The sequence below is a fragment of the Callospermophilus lateralis genome, chromosome 8 (assembly GCF_048772815.1).
Source record: "Callospermophilus lateralis isolate mCalLat2 chromosome 8, mCalLat2.hap1, whole genome shotgun sequence".
NCBI classification, from domain to species: domain Eukaryota; kingdom Metazoa; phylum Chordata; class Mammalia; order Rodentia; family Sciuridae; genus Callospermophilus; species Callospermophilus lateralis.
Genome location: NC_135312.1, coordinates 114,958,595 through 114,978,392, shown reverse-complemented (window position 1 = coordinate 114,978,392; position 19,798 = coordinate 114,958,595). Strand labels below are relative to the sequence as shown.

The window sequence follows — 19,798 nt, the reverse complement described above, 5'->3', positions numbered from 1 at the left end:
TATAAAAACTTTATGTGAATTCAGGCAGAGAATCAATTAAACTGAGAAAGGTAGCAAAAAACCTCGGCCTATTTTAAAAGAACCAAAATTAGTAGGGTGTGGTAGTATATGCCTACAATCCCAGCAACTCAAGAGGCTGAGGCAGAAACAGTGCAAGTTTGGGGCCAGCATCCACAACTTAGAGAAGCCCTCTGCAACTTAGTGGGATACCATCCCAAAATTGAAAAGAAAAAAAAAAGGACTGGGAATGTGGCTTAGTGGTAAAGCACTCCTGAGTTAAATCTCTAGTAACCCCCTTCCCCCCCAATTTATTTTGTTTTTGAGGGAATCTCTACTTAAGGATACTTTTCTGTAACAGCCTCTCTCATCATGGCAAAATACACATTATTCCACATGGCAGCACCTCAAATCTGATGCATTTTACAATCAAAAGCACTTTACAATTGTAGTCAGCAGACAGTTGATACCTAACTTTGAGAAAAAGACTATCATTTAAAATCAAGACTACAGCAGAATCTAATCTGTTTTAAAAGATGAATTAAAGAACTGTTTACTAATTTGAAATTTTTGTCAGCCCATATCCTCAAGAATATATAAACTAGAGTACATGACTGTACAAGCTAAACACACTGTCTGAATATTGATACTAATGATTTGCTTCTGGTAAAGGACAATACCTAAAGAATTAAGGGTCCTACTACAACTTGGTTCCAAAGCAATAAACCACAGGAAACCTCCTCCATCACTCCTCCCACCACAAAGGTCTCAAATTTTATAGCACAAAGTATTATTGGATTTAAAAGCCTAGCTTCTGAGATTATGTAATCCTGTATTACAACTTTAATCAGTATTTTCTCATTATGATCAAAATATAAAAGTATTATGCTTTAAAAAGAACAAGGTCCCTCTTTCCCAAACCTTAAACAGTTATTAATTTACTGGAATAGATTTTAAAAAGCATCTGTATTAGGTTGGAGGCTGCGCTTGGTCCAGGGAAAGTTATCAGAGCCCAAACACTGTGAGGAAAGCATTTAAGTAGAAGAGAAAAGAAAGAAATATGATGTAATGGCCTGATGAAGGTTATCTGGTGAATTCAGGTTACAGTAAATAGAGAGATAGAAATAAACATATGTGAATGAAAGCATCTATTTTTTTATTTTAAGATAGGGTCTTGCTAAATTGCTTAGAACTTGCACTCCTTCTGCCTCAGCCTCCCAGGCCGCTGGGATTACAGGCTTGCGGGCACTAATTCTTACAAATACTTTAATATTATATCTGTAGAAAATACCTATAGATATCATCTCTAGCCATTGAGAAGATCTGGAAAGAATAACATCTTAATGCCCAATATCCACTTGTTGGATTCTGAATACTATTCATAAAAAGAAAGAAATGGCTGATTAAGATGTGTGCAGAAAAATACAAAAATGAGCTTCAAAACATCTATTTGACCATTCTAGAAAGCAAGTAAATGGCCAAGGAATCACAAGATATGTCAAAAGAACATGAGAAGTCAGCTTGAAGGGATTCCCAACTGTGGACAATAAGTAATGAAAATAAGTAATGACAGTAATTAATAATAACCCATTAAATACAGTAGAAAACAGAGGGCATATTTATATGAATAAATTGACAGTTTGAGGAACAGGATATTTAAACAATTTCAAAGTACCCCAACACAACAAAACACTTGTGAATTAAATTCAGAGTAACTTTATATTATCCTGGCAGTTACCACTTTAATCAAGTGATCAAAGTTGTCATCAGTATTGGGACAAAGAGTGGTGGTTCAGTTCACTAGGTAGTATATACTTTGTACACTCAAAACTATTGGATTCAATCTCCAGCATCCAAAAAAAACACCACCACATGACTGAATTATTTTCTTTTCAGTCTAATTCTATAATACTCCTATCAAAGAATACTCTCTAATGATGAGGAAGTAGAAGATTAAGCAAAATCAGGAACATTCATTTGCATTGTTTCCAATTTTAGACTACTGACAAAAGATTCTAGCTTAATCAAACTTTAGTTAAGTTCCTGAAACTTCTCCTAGGCCCATCTGTGAACTTTCTCATAAAACCCAGTTGTAGCAAGAACACTAAGTCAACTTAGCAGGAACCAACCCCGCCTCCATTCTATCCTCCATAAATGACCACCCTCTGTATCTACCCTCCAACTTTCCCCAGGTATTGTCTCATCATGCCGGATCATTCCTTATCCTCCAACAGGAACCAGGCAATATCAGAACACCTTGGCCTATACTCAGCCAGAATCCCCCCTGACCCTTGATGCTTCCTCTTAGTAATTCTCAGCCAACCCCCACCCCATTCCTTGGCTATAAATCCCCACTGGCCCATACTGCATTCATAATTCTAATTCACCCTGATTCTATACTGAGGTTTCTTTTTCCCTCTTTCAACAGTCCTGAATAAAATCTATTTTCATCACTTTAAATATGGTCCAGCTGCTTTTCCTTCACATCATAAGAACAATGTTCTCTCACAAGCTCATACAAACGTTTGTAACACTCCTTTATTTTCTCCATATGTCATCTAAAAGTCATTAAACAAACAATGTAAAGGTTGATACATATTGCAATTTTGCCTTTGTGAAAGAATCAACAATTTATATTCCTTTACTGTTGGTGAATTGAATGCATTTTCTCGATTTACTGCTCATTTACAAAACTAAATGAGCAAAAATATAATGATAAAATATAAATGAGCATTTTTACCAGAATCTTTTTATTTACAACATTTAATTAGTGATATGTACCTCTTATCATACATTACAAATACTTCTCAAATTTGTAGTAACTTCCTGAGTCGGGTTTATTTTGTTCAACTTAATGCTTCTCAGTTCCATCAATTTTCCTGCAAATAATTTAATTTTGTTCTTCTTTATGGCTAAATAAATAAAACTCCATTTTGCAAATATACCATGTTCTCTTATCCATTCATCTGCTGACAGACACCTAGGCTGATTCCATGATGTGCTATTGTGAATTATGCAGGTATTGCTATAGTATGTTGATCTCATTCTTTTGGATAAATACCAAGGAGTGGTCTAGCAGAATGATGTGGTGATTTCATTCCCAGTCTTTTGAGGAATCTCCATACTGGTTTTGCCATAGTGGCTGTAAAAATTGACACTACCACCAACAGTGTAGAAGAGGCATAAGAATCCTCTCCCCACATCACATATCCTCACCAGCATCATCATTTGTGTTCTTGATGACTATGATTCTAAGTGGACTGAGATGAAATGTCAGTGTAGTTTTGACCTGCATTTCCTTGATGACTAGAGATGCTGAACATTTTATATAATTGTTGGCTATTTGTACTTCCTCTTTTGAGAAGTGTCTGTTTAGCCCATTTGTCCATTTATTCAATGGGTCATAATTTTTTTGGTCTTGAGATTTGTGAGCTCTTCATATATTCTAGATACTAATCTTCTGTCAGAAGAGCAACTGTCAAAGACTTTCGCACATTATGTAGATTCTCATAGAACTGTTAATTATTTCTTTGCTGTGTACACAAGCTTTTTAGTTTAACACTATCCCATTTTTAAATTTTTTTTAATTTTAATTTGTTATATATGACAACAGAATGCATTACAATTCATTTTACACACATAACGCCTAATTTTTCATATCTCTGGTAGAACACACAAAGTAAAGTCACATTCTTCATGTCTTCACATATGTATGTAGGGTAATGATGATCATTGCATTCCACTATCTTTCCTACCCCTGTGCCCCTTTCCTTCCCTGCCCTCCCCTTTTCCCTTTTTCCCTATCTAGAATTCATTTAATCCTCCCATCCCCCAAACACCCACAGCACATTATGAATAAGCATCCTTAAACCAGAGAAATCATTAGGCATTTGGTTTTTGGGGGACTGGCTAATTTCACTTAGCATTATATTCTCCAGCTCCATCCATGATGTTATTCTCTTTTAATGTTGAATAATAGTCCATTGTGTATACATACCACATTTTCTTTATCAATTCATCTACTGAAGGGCATCTAGGTTGGTTGCACAGTTTAGCTATTGTGAATTGTGCTGCTATAAACACTGATGTGGCTGTGTCCCTGTAGTATGCTGTTTTTAAGTCCTTTGGGTATAGACCAAGGAATGGGATAGCTGGGTCAAAGGGTGGTTCCATTCCCAGTTTTCCAAGGATTCTCAATACTGCTTTCCATATTGGCTGCACCAATTTGCAGTCTCACCAGCAATATATGAGTATGCCTTTTCCCCCACATCCTCATCAACACTTATTGTTGTTTGTATTGGATAGCTGCCATTCTGACTAGAATGAGATGAAATCTTAGAGTAGTTTCGATATGCATTTCTCTAATTGCTAGAGATGTTGAACATTTTTTCAGATATTTGTTAAGTGATTGTATATTTTCTTCTGAGAAGTGTCTGTTCAGTTCCTTGGCCCATTTATTGATTGGGGTATTTGTTTTTCTGGTGTTAAGGTTTTTGAATTCTTTATATATTCTAGAGATTAGTGCTCTATCTGATGTGCATATGATAAGAATTTGTTCCCAATTAGTAGGCTCTCTATTCACCTGATTGTTTCTTTTGCTGAGAAGATTTTTAGTTTGAATCCATCCCATTTATTGATTCTTGATATTAATTCTTGCACTATAGGAGTCTTATTAAGGAATCTGGAGCCTAATCTGACATGATGGCGATTTGGGCTTACTTTTTCTTCTAATAGATGCAGTGTCTCTGGTTTAATTCCTAGGTCCTTCATCCACTTTGAATTGAGTTTGGGGCATGGTGAGAGATAGGTGCTTAATTTCATTTTGTTGCCTATGGATTTCCAACTTTCCCAGCACCAATTGTTGAAGAGGCTATCTTTTCTTCAATGTACATTTTTGGTGCCTTTGTCAAATATAAAGTAACTGTAATTATGTCAGTGGAAATATTTCCTGAGCTACAGGAGTCCTATTGAAGCAGTTGCTGCCTATGTCTATATGTTGAAGTATTTCTCTCATGTTTTCCTGTAGCAGTTGCAAAGTTTCTGGTCTTATTTCTAAGTCTTTGATCCATTTTGAGTTGACTTTTGTATACAATGAGAGGAAACGAGTTTCAATTTTCAACATATGGATATCCAGTTTTCCCTGGATATCCCATTTGTTAAAGAGGCTATCTTTCTCAGGTGAAAATTTCTGGCACCTTTGTGGAGAATCAACAATTGTAGCTGTGTGGGTTTGTGTCTGTCTTCTATTCCATTCTATTGGTCTACGTAACTTTTTTATGGCAGTACCAAGTTGTTTTGTTATTGTGGGTCCGTAGTATAATTTGAATCTGGGTATTGTGATGCCTCCAGCATTATTCTTTTTGTCTATCTTAACCTGGATGAACTCTCTGGCCAGTCACTTGGTTCTGGGCAGATATTCAATGAATGACTTTTTTACACCAGAGGGGCAAAACTCTATCCTCAGATCATATATACTAATACTGTCATTTTTTCTGTTCATAAGTGCCATGAAGAGCTCCTAAACATGCACAGACCACAAATTATTTCACTTTTCACTGCCTCCAATTTTCTTTCTCCATGCCTGAGACCACCCTGTTACTTTATTAACATCCCTAAACCCTATCCCTAGGAAGGAAGATTTAAGACTTGGGGCTCACGTTATCATTGGTACCTCATGAACAAATTCTCTTTAGCAAATTTCTCACTTTTAATGACTGGCATTCTGTATAGTGTGCAAAACAGGCCTGATTCAAGAACATAGGTAAACTTAATGAAATGAAGTGCCTTTTAAAATGTCACTAAAAAAAAACACTTAAGAAACTAAAGGCAAATTCTGACAAAAACTTAAAAAAAAAAAGAATCAAATCAGAATTAACTATTATAAAAAGAAGATTTTGGGGTTGGGCCACAGTGGCACATGCCTACAATCTCACCAACTTAGGAGGCTAAGGCAGAACGATCCCAAAATAAATACCAGCCTGGGCAATTCAGTGAGGCCTTGTCTTGAAAATAAAATTTTAAAAGAACTGAAGATATAGCTCACAGGTAGAACATTCCAGGTTGGATCCCTAGTACCTTTATAATAATGATAATAATTATAATTAAAATTTTTTAAAAAGTAGATTTTCATCATTTTCATTTACCAGACTAGTATAAAACACAGCCATAAATGTTTGGCAATTTTTGCTACTCTAGAAGAAAACAGTTTAATTAAAACCTGCCATTGCCCTATACTACTCCTAGAACTTTCTCAGGCTTACTTAAATTTTCTCTGGGAATTCTGATTCAACTTGCTCTTTTAGGTAAGGCAAATATAAGTTAAATTCTAGGTACAGATAAGCACAGTCAGCATGTACTTCTGTTTTATGGATTAAAGTGATTAAGAAAGCAAGGATCAGAAGGGGAACTTGACCTTCCTTGAAACATGCTTAGTCTTTAGACCTAACTTGATCAATAATCATCAGTTCTGATTACCAAGTGTCAGAAAAACATAAGGATCCAGAATTCTGAATTATGTCTCTTATCCTCCAGGCTTGGCTCCTCTCGGAGATTCACACAGAAAATGCCACAATCTTCCACAATCAACTTCTGGGTAATTACTAAATCCAAATCTGACAGTAAGTATATTCCTAATACAAAATGAATTCGAGTAAAATTTTTCTTTTCTTCAACATACGTCCCTCCCCTTCAACAAGAATTGACTCTTCTTTTTACTGGGAATTTTGTATTGCTGACATTCCCCTCATCTTTGCCATGCTGGCTTAATGGAGAGCTAATAATAATTACACTAAAACTCCAAGCAAGTTCCTGGTGGTCAGAATATACAGAATTAATTTAAAACTGAAACCGAAGCACATGTTTCTTCAAGCTTACAATTATTTAAAGTACACATATCAACTCCTATTTCATCAAAAAAATATTTTCGGTTTTGCATTTTTACAACAGACTTTCAAATAAGAGGGCTAAACTAAGCAAATCTGAAAATTTTTTCACCCCTTGGAATTTGGCACTTCTGAGAGCCAGGTCCAATCCTTCCATTCATACAAGTACTTCAGGAACACAACAGCTTATTATACTTGCAGTTTTCTAGAATCTTCACAGTAATGTGATCTTTGAACAATGGTAGACTAGTGACTCCTATTATCAGTGACTAATAATATTTCTCAGTTTTATTTTTTTATCTAATCATAATTTTTAAAGACAATATCTTTATTTTAAATATCTCATTTTCTCTAAAAATGTATTGACAGTTCTTCCTGGACTTTTCTGAAGTTGATGAAAAGGAACACATAAGGACCCATTTACTTAAATGAGATGGAAGTAATAAATGCCAATAAAATGTTTGTACAAGGTTTTATGCAGTAATTGTAAAACAAAATTAGCTTTTACCATTCTAACAGACCAAACTTTAAAGCAGTTGAAATACATATTAAAAATATTTCAAAAGGAAGAATATTGTTAGCTCTAAATAAAATAATAGCAAAAATTATTTTTTTAGAAAATATATTTTTTAGAAAAAAATGTCAATTTTCATTTTTAAAGCAGAATATTAAAAAAAACAAAATATAGCAAAAAGAGACTTTTACAAAGTGATCTTTTTAAGTCATAAGGCATTTGGTCAATAACAATAGATAAAATAACCATTAATACTTATAAGGAAAAATTCACATGAAAGATTAAGATGAATACATCAGTAATTTCACACCAGATTATCCTTCATTCCTACCTGAGAGAAAATACAATTTCTGAATACACTCTACATCTTTTCAACTCAGATAAAAATATACACTTATAGAAAATTTGTTTCATATTAACTTAACATTAAATATTCCTAACAAGTGATGACACATACAAATGCAGAAGCCACTTCCAACATGTGGAGGAATACGGACTTATCTTTTCCTTATCCATACACTGATAAACTGACTCCTTCAAACTGACAGTTTTCCAGACATTCAAAAGAACAGAAAGGAAAATGCAAATAGATCATCTGTCTAGTATCTATCCAGGGAGTAGTCAATTGTTTATTCAAGATCCCTGAGGGTCTAAATAACTAATGTTCCTTGCAATAAAGAATCATTAAAACAAATGCCAATTTTTAATCCCTAAAGACTGGTACTCTATATTTGTGTGTGTGTGTGTGTGTGTGTGTGTGTGTCTGTGTGTCTGTGTGTGTACCTCTTGGATCAGTTAATTCTACAAGGAATTGTATATATGACCAGTAAAAACTCAATAAATAAATGAAACTTTTTTATTGAATGGAAAAAGATAAGTCAAAGATTATTATGACTCAAATATTTTCCCTAACATCAAAGAACTTATTAATTAATAATGTGCATGGTTCTAATAAGCAGAATGGAATCCAATATTTAATAAGTAGTCAACTAGCTAAGTTTTGCAAATTAGCAAAAACACAGCATAAAATTACTGAAGAACAGTGCACCTAGTTCCTTTACTGAGTTAGACTCAATTTAGCTTTATTATTAATGCTTTGCAGCATGGTAGGAAAACACCATAACTTATTTGATAAAAAAAAAAAAGTAAGGCAAATTAATATACATAAGCATAAAACATTCTAGATAATTAAGTCTTTGATCACAACTTTTCCAGATTTTTATGTATTTACTAAAATTCTGGGTTTATTTTCCTTTTATTTTTTTTTAAGCATACACAAAGGGTACAGCTTGTCCTCTAATAAATTTCTTTTACCCTACGTGAAGGGAGATTACCCAATGTTGCTATTTGATCATGCTTTTTTGCTGATACAAGATTGGAGACACTAAGGTATGCTATTCCAACTGAAATTTGAAATCTGCATACTAAAGACATTATATATACTAATTATAGATTTAGTAACCTATACTGTTACAAAATGAAAATGTACAAATCCTCAATTTTTAAGCTAAATTATAAAATTATTCTGGAATCAATCTCCCCAGTCTTAGTGTCTTTTCAGTTGTAAAATTTAGAAATCCCATTTTTATGTTAAAATTTTCAAATAGTTTAAACCTTTCTGCTATGAAACTCACATTTTATGCTTTCTATCAACAAAAGGAAATTCCCACTTATACTAATGAATTATCTTAAGTAAATTTTTAATAACCAATAACATTATAACATTATTACTGAATTTGAGCAGTTCATTTTTTTGTTGTTGTTGCTCATTCACTATAAAATTCAAAGCTATCATGGTTGCGAGGTATAAAGGGTAAAGCCCATAGAAACAAATATTAATTGCACTTTCATATAAATAAAATAATCCAAGACCAAAGACTAATTCCTAACTTACTGAGATGTACAACAACAAACGGTCCTGCTCACCATACAATAACCACAATCAAACCATCCTCTAATTATTTTTTCCAAATCCTACTAGAACCAAGAAAAAGAGAAATTATTTATTATATATAGATATCCCCCAAAAGCTCATGTATTGAAGGCGTGGTCCTCACTGTAGCAAAGTTCAAAGACAGGGCTTCTGGAGAAGCGATTGGATCATGAGGACTTTTATCTCATTAGTGGATTAACCTATTGATAGCTGAATTAGGACTACTAGGAAGAAATAGAAATTGTAGGTGGGAGGACTAGATCAGAGAAAGCAGGTAAGGGAGGGTTGTCCTAGAAGTGTATTTTCTTATACTGGTCCTTCCCTTCCTGCCCACACCCCCTCTCTTCTTCCTGAGCAGCTTTCCTCTGCCATGTCCTGCAACAGTGAGGTACTGCCTTTTCAGGCCAAGCAATGGAGCCAGCTAACCAGGGACTGAAACCTCTTTCCTCCTCTAACTTGTTTTTTCTTAAATATCTGTAATGGTGATCAAAAGTTGACTAATACAAAGAGACTAACAGATTTGTACCTAATAAGGTACAAATGGAAATGTGGTAGACAAAAGTATATAAAGTGGTGTCACAGGGGAATAGGAAGTAGGAGGCTGTAAACACAAGATTAGATTTTTCTTATCAAGGCACTAATCTTCATGGCATTAATTAACAGAATATAAGTAATAAAATGAAACAGAGAAATCATATAATAGTGAGAAGAACATAGTAAAAAAGACAAAAAAGGGAAGAGTCAGTTTTGAAAACCAAAATAAATGAAAAGAAAGGAAGATTATCACAAAGAAATTTGAAATAACTGGAAAAGAAATGAACCATTTTAAAGTATAAGAGGTTGACTAGTAGTATAGCTCAGTATGTGTAAGGCCTGGGATTTATCCCCAGCATCAAATTATAAAAATAAATTAAAAAGGGAGATTAACAAGGAAAAGAAAATCATTTTTAAAAATTCCAGGTCAACATGAAAAAAATTGAGAACATTGAGAAATACTACTAGCATAAATTATACTCTTGCTCACATCCCGCTCAGGCAATAAAATTTGGGTTTCCTCATCATATAACGTGCTGGCTACAGAATAAAGCTAAGAAAGAGAAAACTGCATGAAGAAACCACAGGACACAGGAAGTAATTTTAGAAAGCAGGGATGGGATGGCTCTTCGACTTTAGGGGTGAGCTTCCACACTAGAAAAAAGAGTGTGTGAAAGCCTGCATTTGCTTTATTTATATGAGGGAACATCAAAAGTTTTCCATAAAATATTCTCCTCCAATTAAGGTGGGAGGTGGGCTGTCCGGTTTGCAATAGGTTATGCCCAACTCCAGAGCTAGGACAGCGGCTTCCTACCCCAGGGAAAACAAAGGTCACATGCATTGCACAATACATTGTGTGGGAGGGGCCACAAAATCGTTTGCAATGCCAAACCTAAATCTTCCTGGGGAAAAGCCTAGAAAAGATGGTCAAATAAGCTCAAATAATTTACAGGTGACATCCCACATTATACAAAAATTAAGTAATGGGTATAATATCAATATGTATGATTTTCTATGAATTAAAAAAATTACTTGAAAAATTTTTACTGACTTCATGTTTACTTTATCCCAAGTCTATCGGTTCATAACATTTTAAATTTCCAAGTGTATTAGATGTACTTTAATAACATTTCATTAATCTCCTTTGCACTATTTTCTGTTCTTTTTTCCTATTAAAGTCAATAATTTATTTAATGCAAATATAGACAGAGAACAAAGATGACATTGATATTAAAAACTAATGAGGAAGACAATTCAAATTGTAGGTGATGTTTAGAGAAGAGTTTAAAGAAGTCTGTTAGTGTGTACAAAAGTGTAGGACCCTTATCTGTGACAATCCAGGAATATTGTCTAATGAGTCTAATTTTAAGTCCAATAATAATAATAGAAGCATTTGAAGAAAATAAATCTGTAGCCTAAGAACATAAAGGGATTATTATTAAATGATGGACAGCAATGAGCCAGAACCTATAAAATTTCAACTGCCTTATGTGGCTTATATTGGGGAAGTAACTATCTTAACTAGTAAGGAGCACTTTTTAAAAATATCTTTTAATCTTAATTTTTATTGTAGAAAGATATTATATGTCAGATGTAGAAAAATCTAGAAATACAGCTGGCCAAAATGACCCATACCTGTAAACACAGCTATTTGGGAAGCTGATACAGGGGTATTGCAAGTTCAAGGCCAGCCTGGCCATATTAGTGAGACCTTGTCTCAAAACAAAAAATAAAAAATAAAAAGTACTGTTGGTATAGTAGCTCAGTGGTAGAGAACTCTTAGGTTCAATCCTAGTACTGCAAAATGAAAACAAAAAAAAAAAGAAAAAAGAAATAGCCAAAATATAGTTTTCTTTCATACATATAAAAATAATCTTTTCTGAAAGTTTTGCTTTCTGCCTTACTTTCTAAATAATATATTGCAATTTGCATGTTCTTAAATATTCAATAAAATTTAGTTATCAAAAAAATTTAAGTAATAGGGGGAAAAATACATTATAGGCCATATCAATAATACAGAATTTTATAGTTTCTGGCCAATAAATATAATAATTTTCAAAATAGCAAATTATCTTATAATTCTGCATGTAGTTTTCACTATAACAAATTTACTGGGGAAAAAATCTTCAGAAAAAAAGATATAATGATGTTTTGTGTCAAATTAACCCAAATATCTCAGCTTTTTCTATTTCTTATCTTTTCTAGAAGCTCTGTGATTTAAATTTTGAAGAATATACTTAGAAGTCATCAAAGGGTCCTATTTACTCAGATCAATAAACTGATGTAAGTGCAATAACTTCAAAATAAGAGGAAAATACTCAGTTTATTTTGAACTTCTCAAATTAATACATTTAATCTGGGAGTAAGGAATTAATTACTATGGAATAAAAAAGATGGTAAATATACTGTTTCATAGATAACAGTAACTAATACAATTTTTCTCATAAAGAACTAGTCTAGAAAAACCACAGATGATTTTTTTTGTAGTTGTAGATGGATCGAATACCTTTATTTTATTTGTTTATTTTCATGTGGTGCTGAGGAATGAACTCGAACTCAGTGCCTCTCAGGTATGAGGCAGGCACTCTACAATTGAGCTAGAGCCCCAACCTCCACAGTTGACTTTTGTTAAGGATTTTCAATGAGAAAAAGGAGCAGGAATCCATATGCTTAAAACACAATAGATTGACAAACTGTTTCTGGAAAGAGGGGGATGGCAGGAGTATATGAAAACTCTATACTTTCCATCCAATTTTTCTGTAAGCCTAATAGTGATCTAACAAATAATCCACTAGTTTAAAAAAATTACAACATAAAAAACCAAGGCTCAACAAAATGCTATCTAATTTATAAAGCACTGGATTTGATCTCTACTTCAGTTTTTAGTTTCCACTTGGAAATTTATTTTATACCTATTCTATGTGTGGATCAGGAAAGTCTCCTAAAGGTTCATGTGTTGAAGATTTATTCCTCACCTATTGGTTACTATTGGGAGGTACTGGAAACTTGAAAATGGGGTCCACATGGAGGAAGTAGGTCACTTGGTCTATGTCCCTGAAGGGTCTACCTTTTTTATTTTTTTTAACCTTTATTTATTTATTTTATGTGGTGCTGAGGATTGATACCAATGCCTCACATGTGCTAGGCAAGTCCTCTACCACTGAACTACAAACCCCAGCCCCCTGAAGTGTCTATCCTATCCCTAGCCCCTTTTTGCTTCTGGGTCACCATGAGATGAATAGCTTTGCCCTGCCACATGCTCCCCACCATAATGTTCTATCCTCCCTGAGGCCCAAAGTGTTGGGGCCAAGTAACCATGAACTGAAACCGCTAAAACTATGAACCAAAATATATTTCCCCCTTTAAGATGGTTACCTCATGTATTTTCTCACAATAGAAAGCTAACACACCTATTTTCTCCTAAGTATGAAAATAATATGACTACTGATGTACTTCTCAAACAAAAATAGTAAATTTTGAAAATCAAAATTGTCAGTAGTCCAATTATACAGAGATAATCAAGTAATTTTATAGAATCTTGACCATATATAAAAAGTTTAAATAACAAAGTATTGCATATATTTTTACATAAATACCGTGAACATTTTGTGTTACCACTAAACATTATGAAATTTGTAAAAAATTACATTTAAAACTAGGAAGAGATACTTTTGTTAATACAATAAAATAACAAAAGTGGGAGAAAACAACTTAGAGAAGACAAATAATCATAGTATTCATTTTGGAGATACATGACTATAGTATATAGAAAGTATGAAAAAAGACCCTGACTACTCACTAGTAGGCAACATCAAGTTTGAACCAAACTCTAAGACATACTAGTTTGCCAAATAAAATAGAACAGAATATAGAAGGCAAAACCTTATCTAAAATGTCCCAAAACAAGTAAAAACATTATTTCATATCTTATAATCTACTATGGTATTCCTTCAAAATTCCTTTATTTTTCATAAGCCTTACCGTAGAGTCACAATATGAGTCCTTTCAAGGTTATTTTGTTATTAATTTTTTTATAAAACAAGAGAAAAATACTACTGACATAAAGTTACATCCATTTTCCTAACATGATGTTAACTGTTTTCCTGGTATCACCACTAAGCTACCAGTTAATATATAAGAATTTAGGTTCTTGTACTCATGTATTTTTATGACTTATATACCAGAGGGAATGTGGTAGAAGGGCAAAAATAAAATTGGTTGCTATCAATTTTTTTGAACCAGTATGACTCATACTAGAATGATGCCATTCTTCAGAGCAGCTCTCCTTTTCTGAGACTCTAATTCAGAAAAATATGCAGAAAAAACCATAGTAGTTAGTCCATAAACATTCGACAATCACCCAGATTTTTAAGAGCTACATGTTACCAAACTTTCTTATTTAAACCATCATCTACATATATCTTCTCAAATGCTGGAAAAATAAGAAGAAAAAAGTATTTTTAAAAACTATCAATTATGCATACATTCACCCATTCACCTAACCAGCCACATCTCTAATCCATTATACACTATTAGGTTTGAGTGGAGAAAAAGCTGAAATATTTTATGTAATTTGTTTGATTTTACTCAATTTAAATGAGAAAACTAGTAAACAATCAACAGTATAATAACTTTTTCTAATGTACCTAACAAACAATTTTATCAAAAATCCTAAGTTTTACTAAAATGGGATCTAAAAACTTTTTTGTTGAAATCATTGATAGCTAACCTACCTGGAGACTCTCCTCCCACATCTGAAGCTTGAGCTGAATCTACTGAAGAAACCACACTGACAGCATGGGCAGATACATTTGGAGTAAGTGTGGAAGGTAAGGCTGCTGATTTTTTTGTTGCAATGATGACACTTCTGTAATAAACATATAAAAATACAGATCACTTGAGTTAATTATGTGAATTACAAAATAAAAATCAGAAACCTAGCTTTTTATAATTTTATTTCCTATTTCTATTTTTTTTAATATTTTGTTTTACTTGTAGTTGGACACAATACCTTTATTTGATTTTTATGTGGTGCCAAGGATCAAACCCAGCACCTGCATGTGCTAGGCAAGCACTCTACCACTGAGCCACAACCCCAGGCCCCCATTTCTACTTTCTAGTAGTACAATATAGACTATTCTCCCAATATGAACTCTCTTCATTGCTTCATATTTATCTGTTTTTCATATTTATCTTCATATTTATCTGTTTTCAATATTTTTTTAGAACTTAGACAATATCCTATGGAAATACAAGAATGCACTTTAACAAAGTTACTATACAGGATTTTTTAAATTTAGGATCATCTTTAATTATCTAATACATAAAAAATAACCAAAAATAAATTTTAAAAAGGAATTTTGGCACTTAAGTAGAAAATTAACTTTTTCTTAAAACCTGTGAATAAAATCTAAAAACTCAAAATGTTTCTCTAAGAATTTTAAAGCCCTGCTAACTTGAAATCATAAAACCTTAGCAATGTTATAAAGAATTCCTAACATGTATATAACTCACGTTTTTAAACCCAAAGACTTGGGGATTTAATATGTCTTTTGATAATGTTCTATTGAAAAACAGTGCACAAGTTAAAAAGAAAAACTAAATGGAAAAATATCAAATAATCGAAGTTGTTCATCTTACGTAGTATTCAAACACAGATATTTATGATATACCAATTTCAATTAAAGTGTAATACTTTATACGAAAAGAGTAAGTAAAAGACCTTGTTAGACATAACTTAAAAAGCAATTTTAATTGAAGTTAGCTCCATAAACATGCAAAAACCTAGTTAATGAGGTAAAAAGGACAGCTGATATATAATGCACTCCCACAGCAGTGCTTACTTTTAATTACCTGGTGTTAACCATAAGCCTAAAGTCTTCAACATTCAATTTACTTAATCACATCTTTTGTTGACAATACTATAACTGCAAGCTGCAAGTATTCCCTTAATAGCTTTAAAGTACTCAGTTTCTAAACAAAGTTCTTGATCCCAATGAATGCATTCAAAAGTAGAAATTATGTAATTTTGGTATTTTAAAAATACATTTTGTTGTTATTTCAAAAAAGAGATAACACAAAGCAAAATAGGTTCCGTTTTACTTCAGTGACTATCATGTGAGGGCAAACAGTGTTGCCAATTAAATCAAGTTCTCTTGTGCTAGGCATGGCTTATTCAATGTACTTGGGGGTAGCTGGTGTCACATCATTATAAGGGTGACTGCCAATGTTAACTATACACTAAAAAATAGAAGCAACAGCCACCTGAGCCCCCTATCCAAAATGGTGTGTTTAAATCACAGCAGCTTATATCAGATGAAGATTATTGACTTAAAGGGGAGTAGATATGACCTCGGGGCATGTGTGTATGCACACACACACACGTGCTCCTCTGTATATATGTGTGATGGTGGTACATTCCAAAAAAATGTTTATTCCTTCTCTAGACATAAATTTACAAACCCATTATTTTGGAGAAGAAAAAAAGAAATATGAAGAATTCACTTTCACTTTTCTTCACAAAAGACAGAACAATCACAATCTAATTTACTACTCATACAGCATATAGGTACTGATAGACACAACAGAAAATATTCAGAATACTGAAGTTGCTTTTACTATAATTAATATTTTGGACATTTACCTCCCCAGCAGCCCAACAATTTCACTCCCAAGAAAACCCAAATCCACAGAAACATACAATAATGTTCAGAAATGCTTTATTCATAATAGCCAAAAAATGGATGTAGCCCAAATGTTCTTTATGCAGGAAAACAAATTTTTAAGATGGTGATATACTACTCAAAAATAAAATGATACATACTACTGATAAATATAGCAACATAGAAGAATCAAAAGCATTATGCTGAATGAAGAAAGCCTCATACTAAAGAACACATACTTTATGACAGACAAAAGTGATCTATAATAGGAAAAAGGTCAAATAATAGTAGCCTCTGGGGACAGGGAAGGGTTATTTGGGAAAGGGGAATTTTTAGGACTGATGATACCATGATGAGTGTTTTGTGTTATATAAGTATATAAATTTGTCTGTGGCTTTCAGGCTGGGGGATGTGGCTCAGTGTTTGCCTAGGGCATGACAGGCTCTGGATTCAAAGTGGAAGCCTTCATCATATGTAAATTTTACCTTAAAAACATATACCAAGAGCTGTTGTGGCTCAGTGGTAGAATGCTGGCCTAGCATGGGCCAGCACCACATAAACATAAATAAATAAAATAAGGGTACTGTGTCCAACTACAGCTAAAAAATAATTTTAAAAAAAGTACATTGATCTCTAAATAGATATTTAACACACTCAGTGTTTAAGAGTAAACGCATGTCTGAAACTCACTTGCAAATGCATCCAAAAAATAAGATTGATGGATGAATATATGGAAAGTTACATGCCAAAGCATATACAGCTAGAACTGATTATGGAACTGCAATGATGGATCTGTGTGTGGTCACTGTTCAATTCTTTCTACATCTCTGTATATCAGATCATTTTCACACAAAATATTTGAAAACACATAAAAGTTTCCTACAGATGTTTCATAATATGAACAAATTCCTATTTGTCAGAGATGGTTAATTAAACAAACTAAAAGACCTGACAACTTCATTTCTGATCTGTTAGCCTACTTCTATTAATAACACTTCCAGTCATGGAAAATAACTTTTTTTTATATATTAGATATTTAATGCAAGTGTACTCGACCACTAAGCTACATCCCCAGTCCCCCCCCCCTTTTTTTTGGAGACAGAGAGAGAGAGACAGAGAGAGAGAGAGAGAGAGAGAGAGAGAGAGAGAGAGAGAGAGAGAGAGAGAGTGTGTGTGTGTGTGTGTGTGTGTGTGTCTCACTGAGTTGCTGAGGCCTACCTCAAACTGGCAATCCTCCTACCTGCCTCAGCCTCCAGAATGACTAGGATTAAAGGTGTGTGCCAATGCAGCTGGACAAAAATACCTACTATTTTATTCAGTTCAGAAAATATTGTCCAATATATTGTACACATTATTAGGAATAATACATCTGAAGTATGGCATCCTAGATGCATTTGTATTTAACCCAGCATTACTCAAACATTTGAGCACCAATGCTCTGATGGTTACTAAGCATGCTGTATCATTCCACAGCTTCTTCCCATGGTAGGTACCATTCCTTTGCCCAGATGCCTTGCTTTTTTCCTACTTGCCCCAAAATTTCCTTCTCACTTTTCAAAACCTTGCTCTCCCCAGGCCTACCAAGTCATAGTTCATAATTTACTATTCATTATGCTCCATCAAAATCCTATCATGCAATGTAAAGCTGAAATTGATAACAATGATTATAATTTAATTAAGACAAATAATATGCCATGGATTATAATTCTCAAAATGATACTAAGGCATCTATTACTTTCATTTTTAAAACTTAAAAAGTAAAGCTCAATAAGGTAAAGAAACTTGCCAAAACAAGTTGAACTGTCTACAAATCTACATTTCTCTAAAACCAGAGCCTCCGATTTGAACTATTTCCTCATACCAACCTTTTCAAATGTTTTGCTTTTATTAGTAGATCATAGTTATACATAATAGTGAGTTCTTCATTATGATATTTATATATGTACATAATGTATTCGATTTCATTCCCCTTCCCTTGCCTCCTTCCCTCAAGTCATACTTTTTTAAAAAGTTAATTATTGAGATATAATTTACCTACCATACAATTCACTCAAAGTGTACAATCAGAAAGCTTTCACTATGAGGATAGGGTTGTGGCCCAGTTATAGAGCTCTCACCTAGCACATGTGAGGCACTGAGTTTGATTCTCAACACCACATAAAAATAAATGAATAAAATAAAGGTATTATGTCCATCTACAACTAAAAAGATGTTTTAAATATTTTTTTAAAGGTTCTACCATGGTCACAAAATTTTCCAACCATCATAGTAATTATACTAACATTTAAACATAATTCTGTATTATAATCATCTATAAGCATTGGTAACAAATATCATCAAAATATAACATTATGCATGTAGTACCATTAAATTACCAAAAAAAATCTGTTCAAAATTGGAAAAAAATGTATTCTTTACTCTCATTATAATTACTATACAAAAGAGAAATAAAATTAAGGAATTTTTAGATTCACTAATTGATTCAAATCACTTTTAAGGAAGTAACATAATACTGCTTCAGCTTTGGATCACACAAAAATAATCACTTTTAAGGAAGTAACATAATACTGCTTCAGCTTTGGACCACACAAAAATAAAGAAAATTTGAAGTCACAATTATCAAATTTGGGAATATTTTCATAATTATTATAAAATCACCAAGCAAAAGACTAAAATCTTCAACTGAAGGTATCTTTAACTCATCATGTTACCTAGAATGTTGAGTGTAAATCTAAAATAGTAAAGCATGTCCTACACTTTAAATAATACAGAAATTTAAGCAAACAGCTACTTTGCATAAATCATGAAAGAATGAAGCAGCTCACATTATCTTTTGATAAAATGCTTTAAAAACACAAAGAAAATGCAATATGCATTTCACCAAATCTTGAGAGCCTATCAGGCATTGTGGTAGGGATATTTTCAGTACCATTCTCAAGCTAAAGTTTAAAAGTGGTTTGGTTTGTTTGGATTGGGTTGGTTGGGTTGGGTTTGGGCTTTGGAATTTGGGGTTGGGTTTTTGTACTGGGGATGGAGCACAGGGGCACTCTACTACTGAGTTACATCCTCAGCTGTTTTTATAAATCCTTTTAGTAAAACTTTTGAGACAGGGTTTCCGCTAAATTGCCAAGGCTGGCCTGATCTGCAGCCACCCAAGTAGTTGGGATTATGAGCATGCAAAATGGCACCCAGTTAAGTTTGTTGGTTTGGGGGTTTTTGATGCTGGGTGAACCTAGGGCCTTGTTCATGTTAAGTAGGCACTCTACCTCAGAGCTAT

General features: G+C 33.3%; 1 protein-coding gene across 6 annotated transcripts in view; it reads right to left on the bottom strand.

Moving 5' to 3' along the window:
* The window catches only part of Lrba (LPS responsive beige-like anchor protein), a 719,595-nt gene that overhangs the window by 506,537 nt on the left and 193,260 nt on the right, over positions 1-19,798 (bottom strand). For all 6 annotated transcript variants that reach the window (XM_076865289.2, XM_076865291.2, XM_076865292.2 and 3 more), the window contains exon 31: positions 14,593-14,726. In XM_076865289.2, the coding sequence (XP_076721404.2) occupies positions 14,593-14,726 (134 nt within the window). The remainder of the gene's footprint in view (positions 1-14,592; positions 14,727-19,798) is intronic.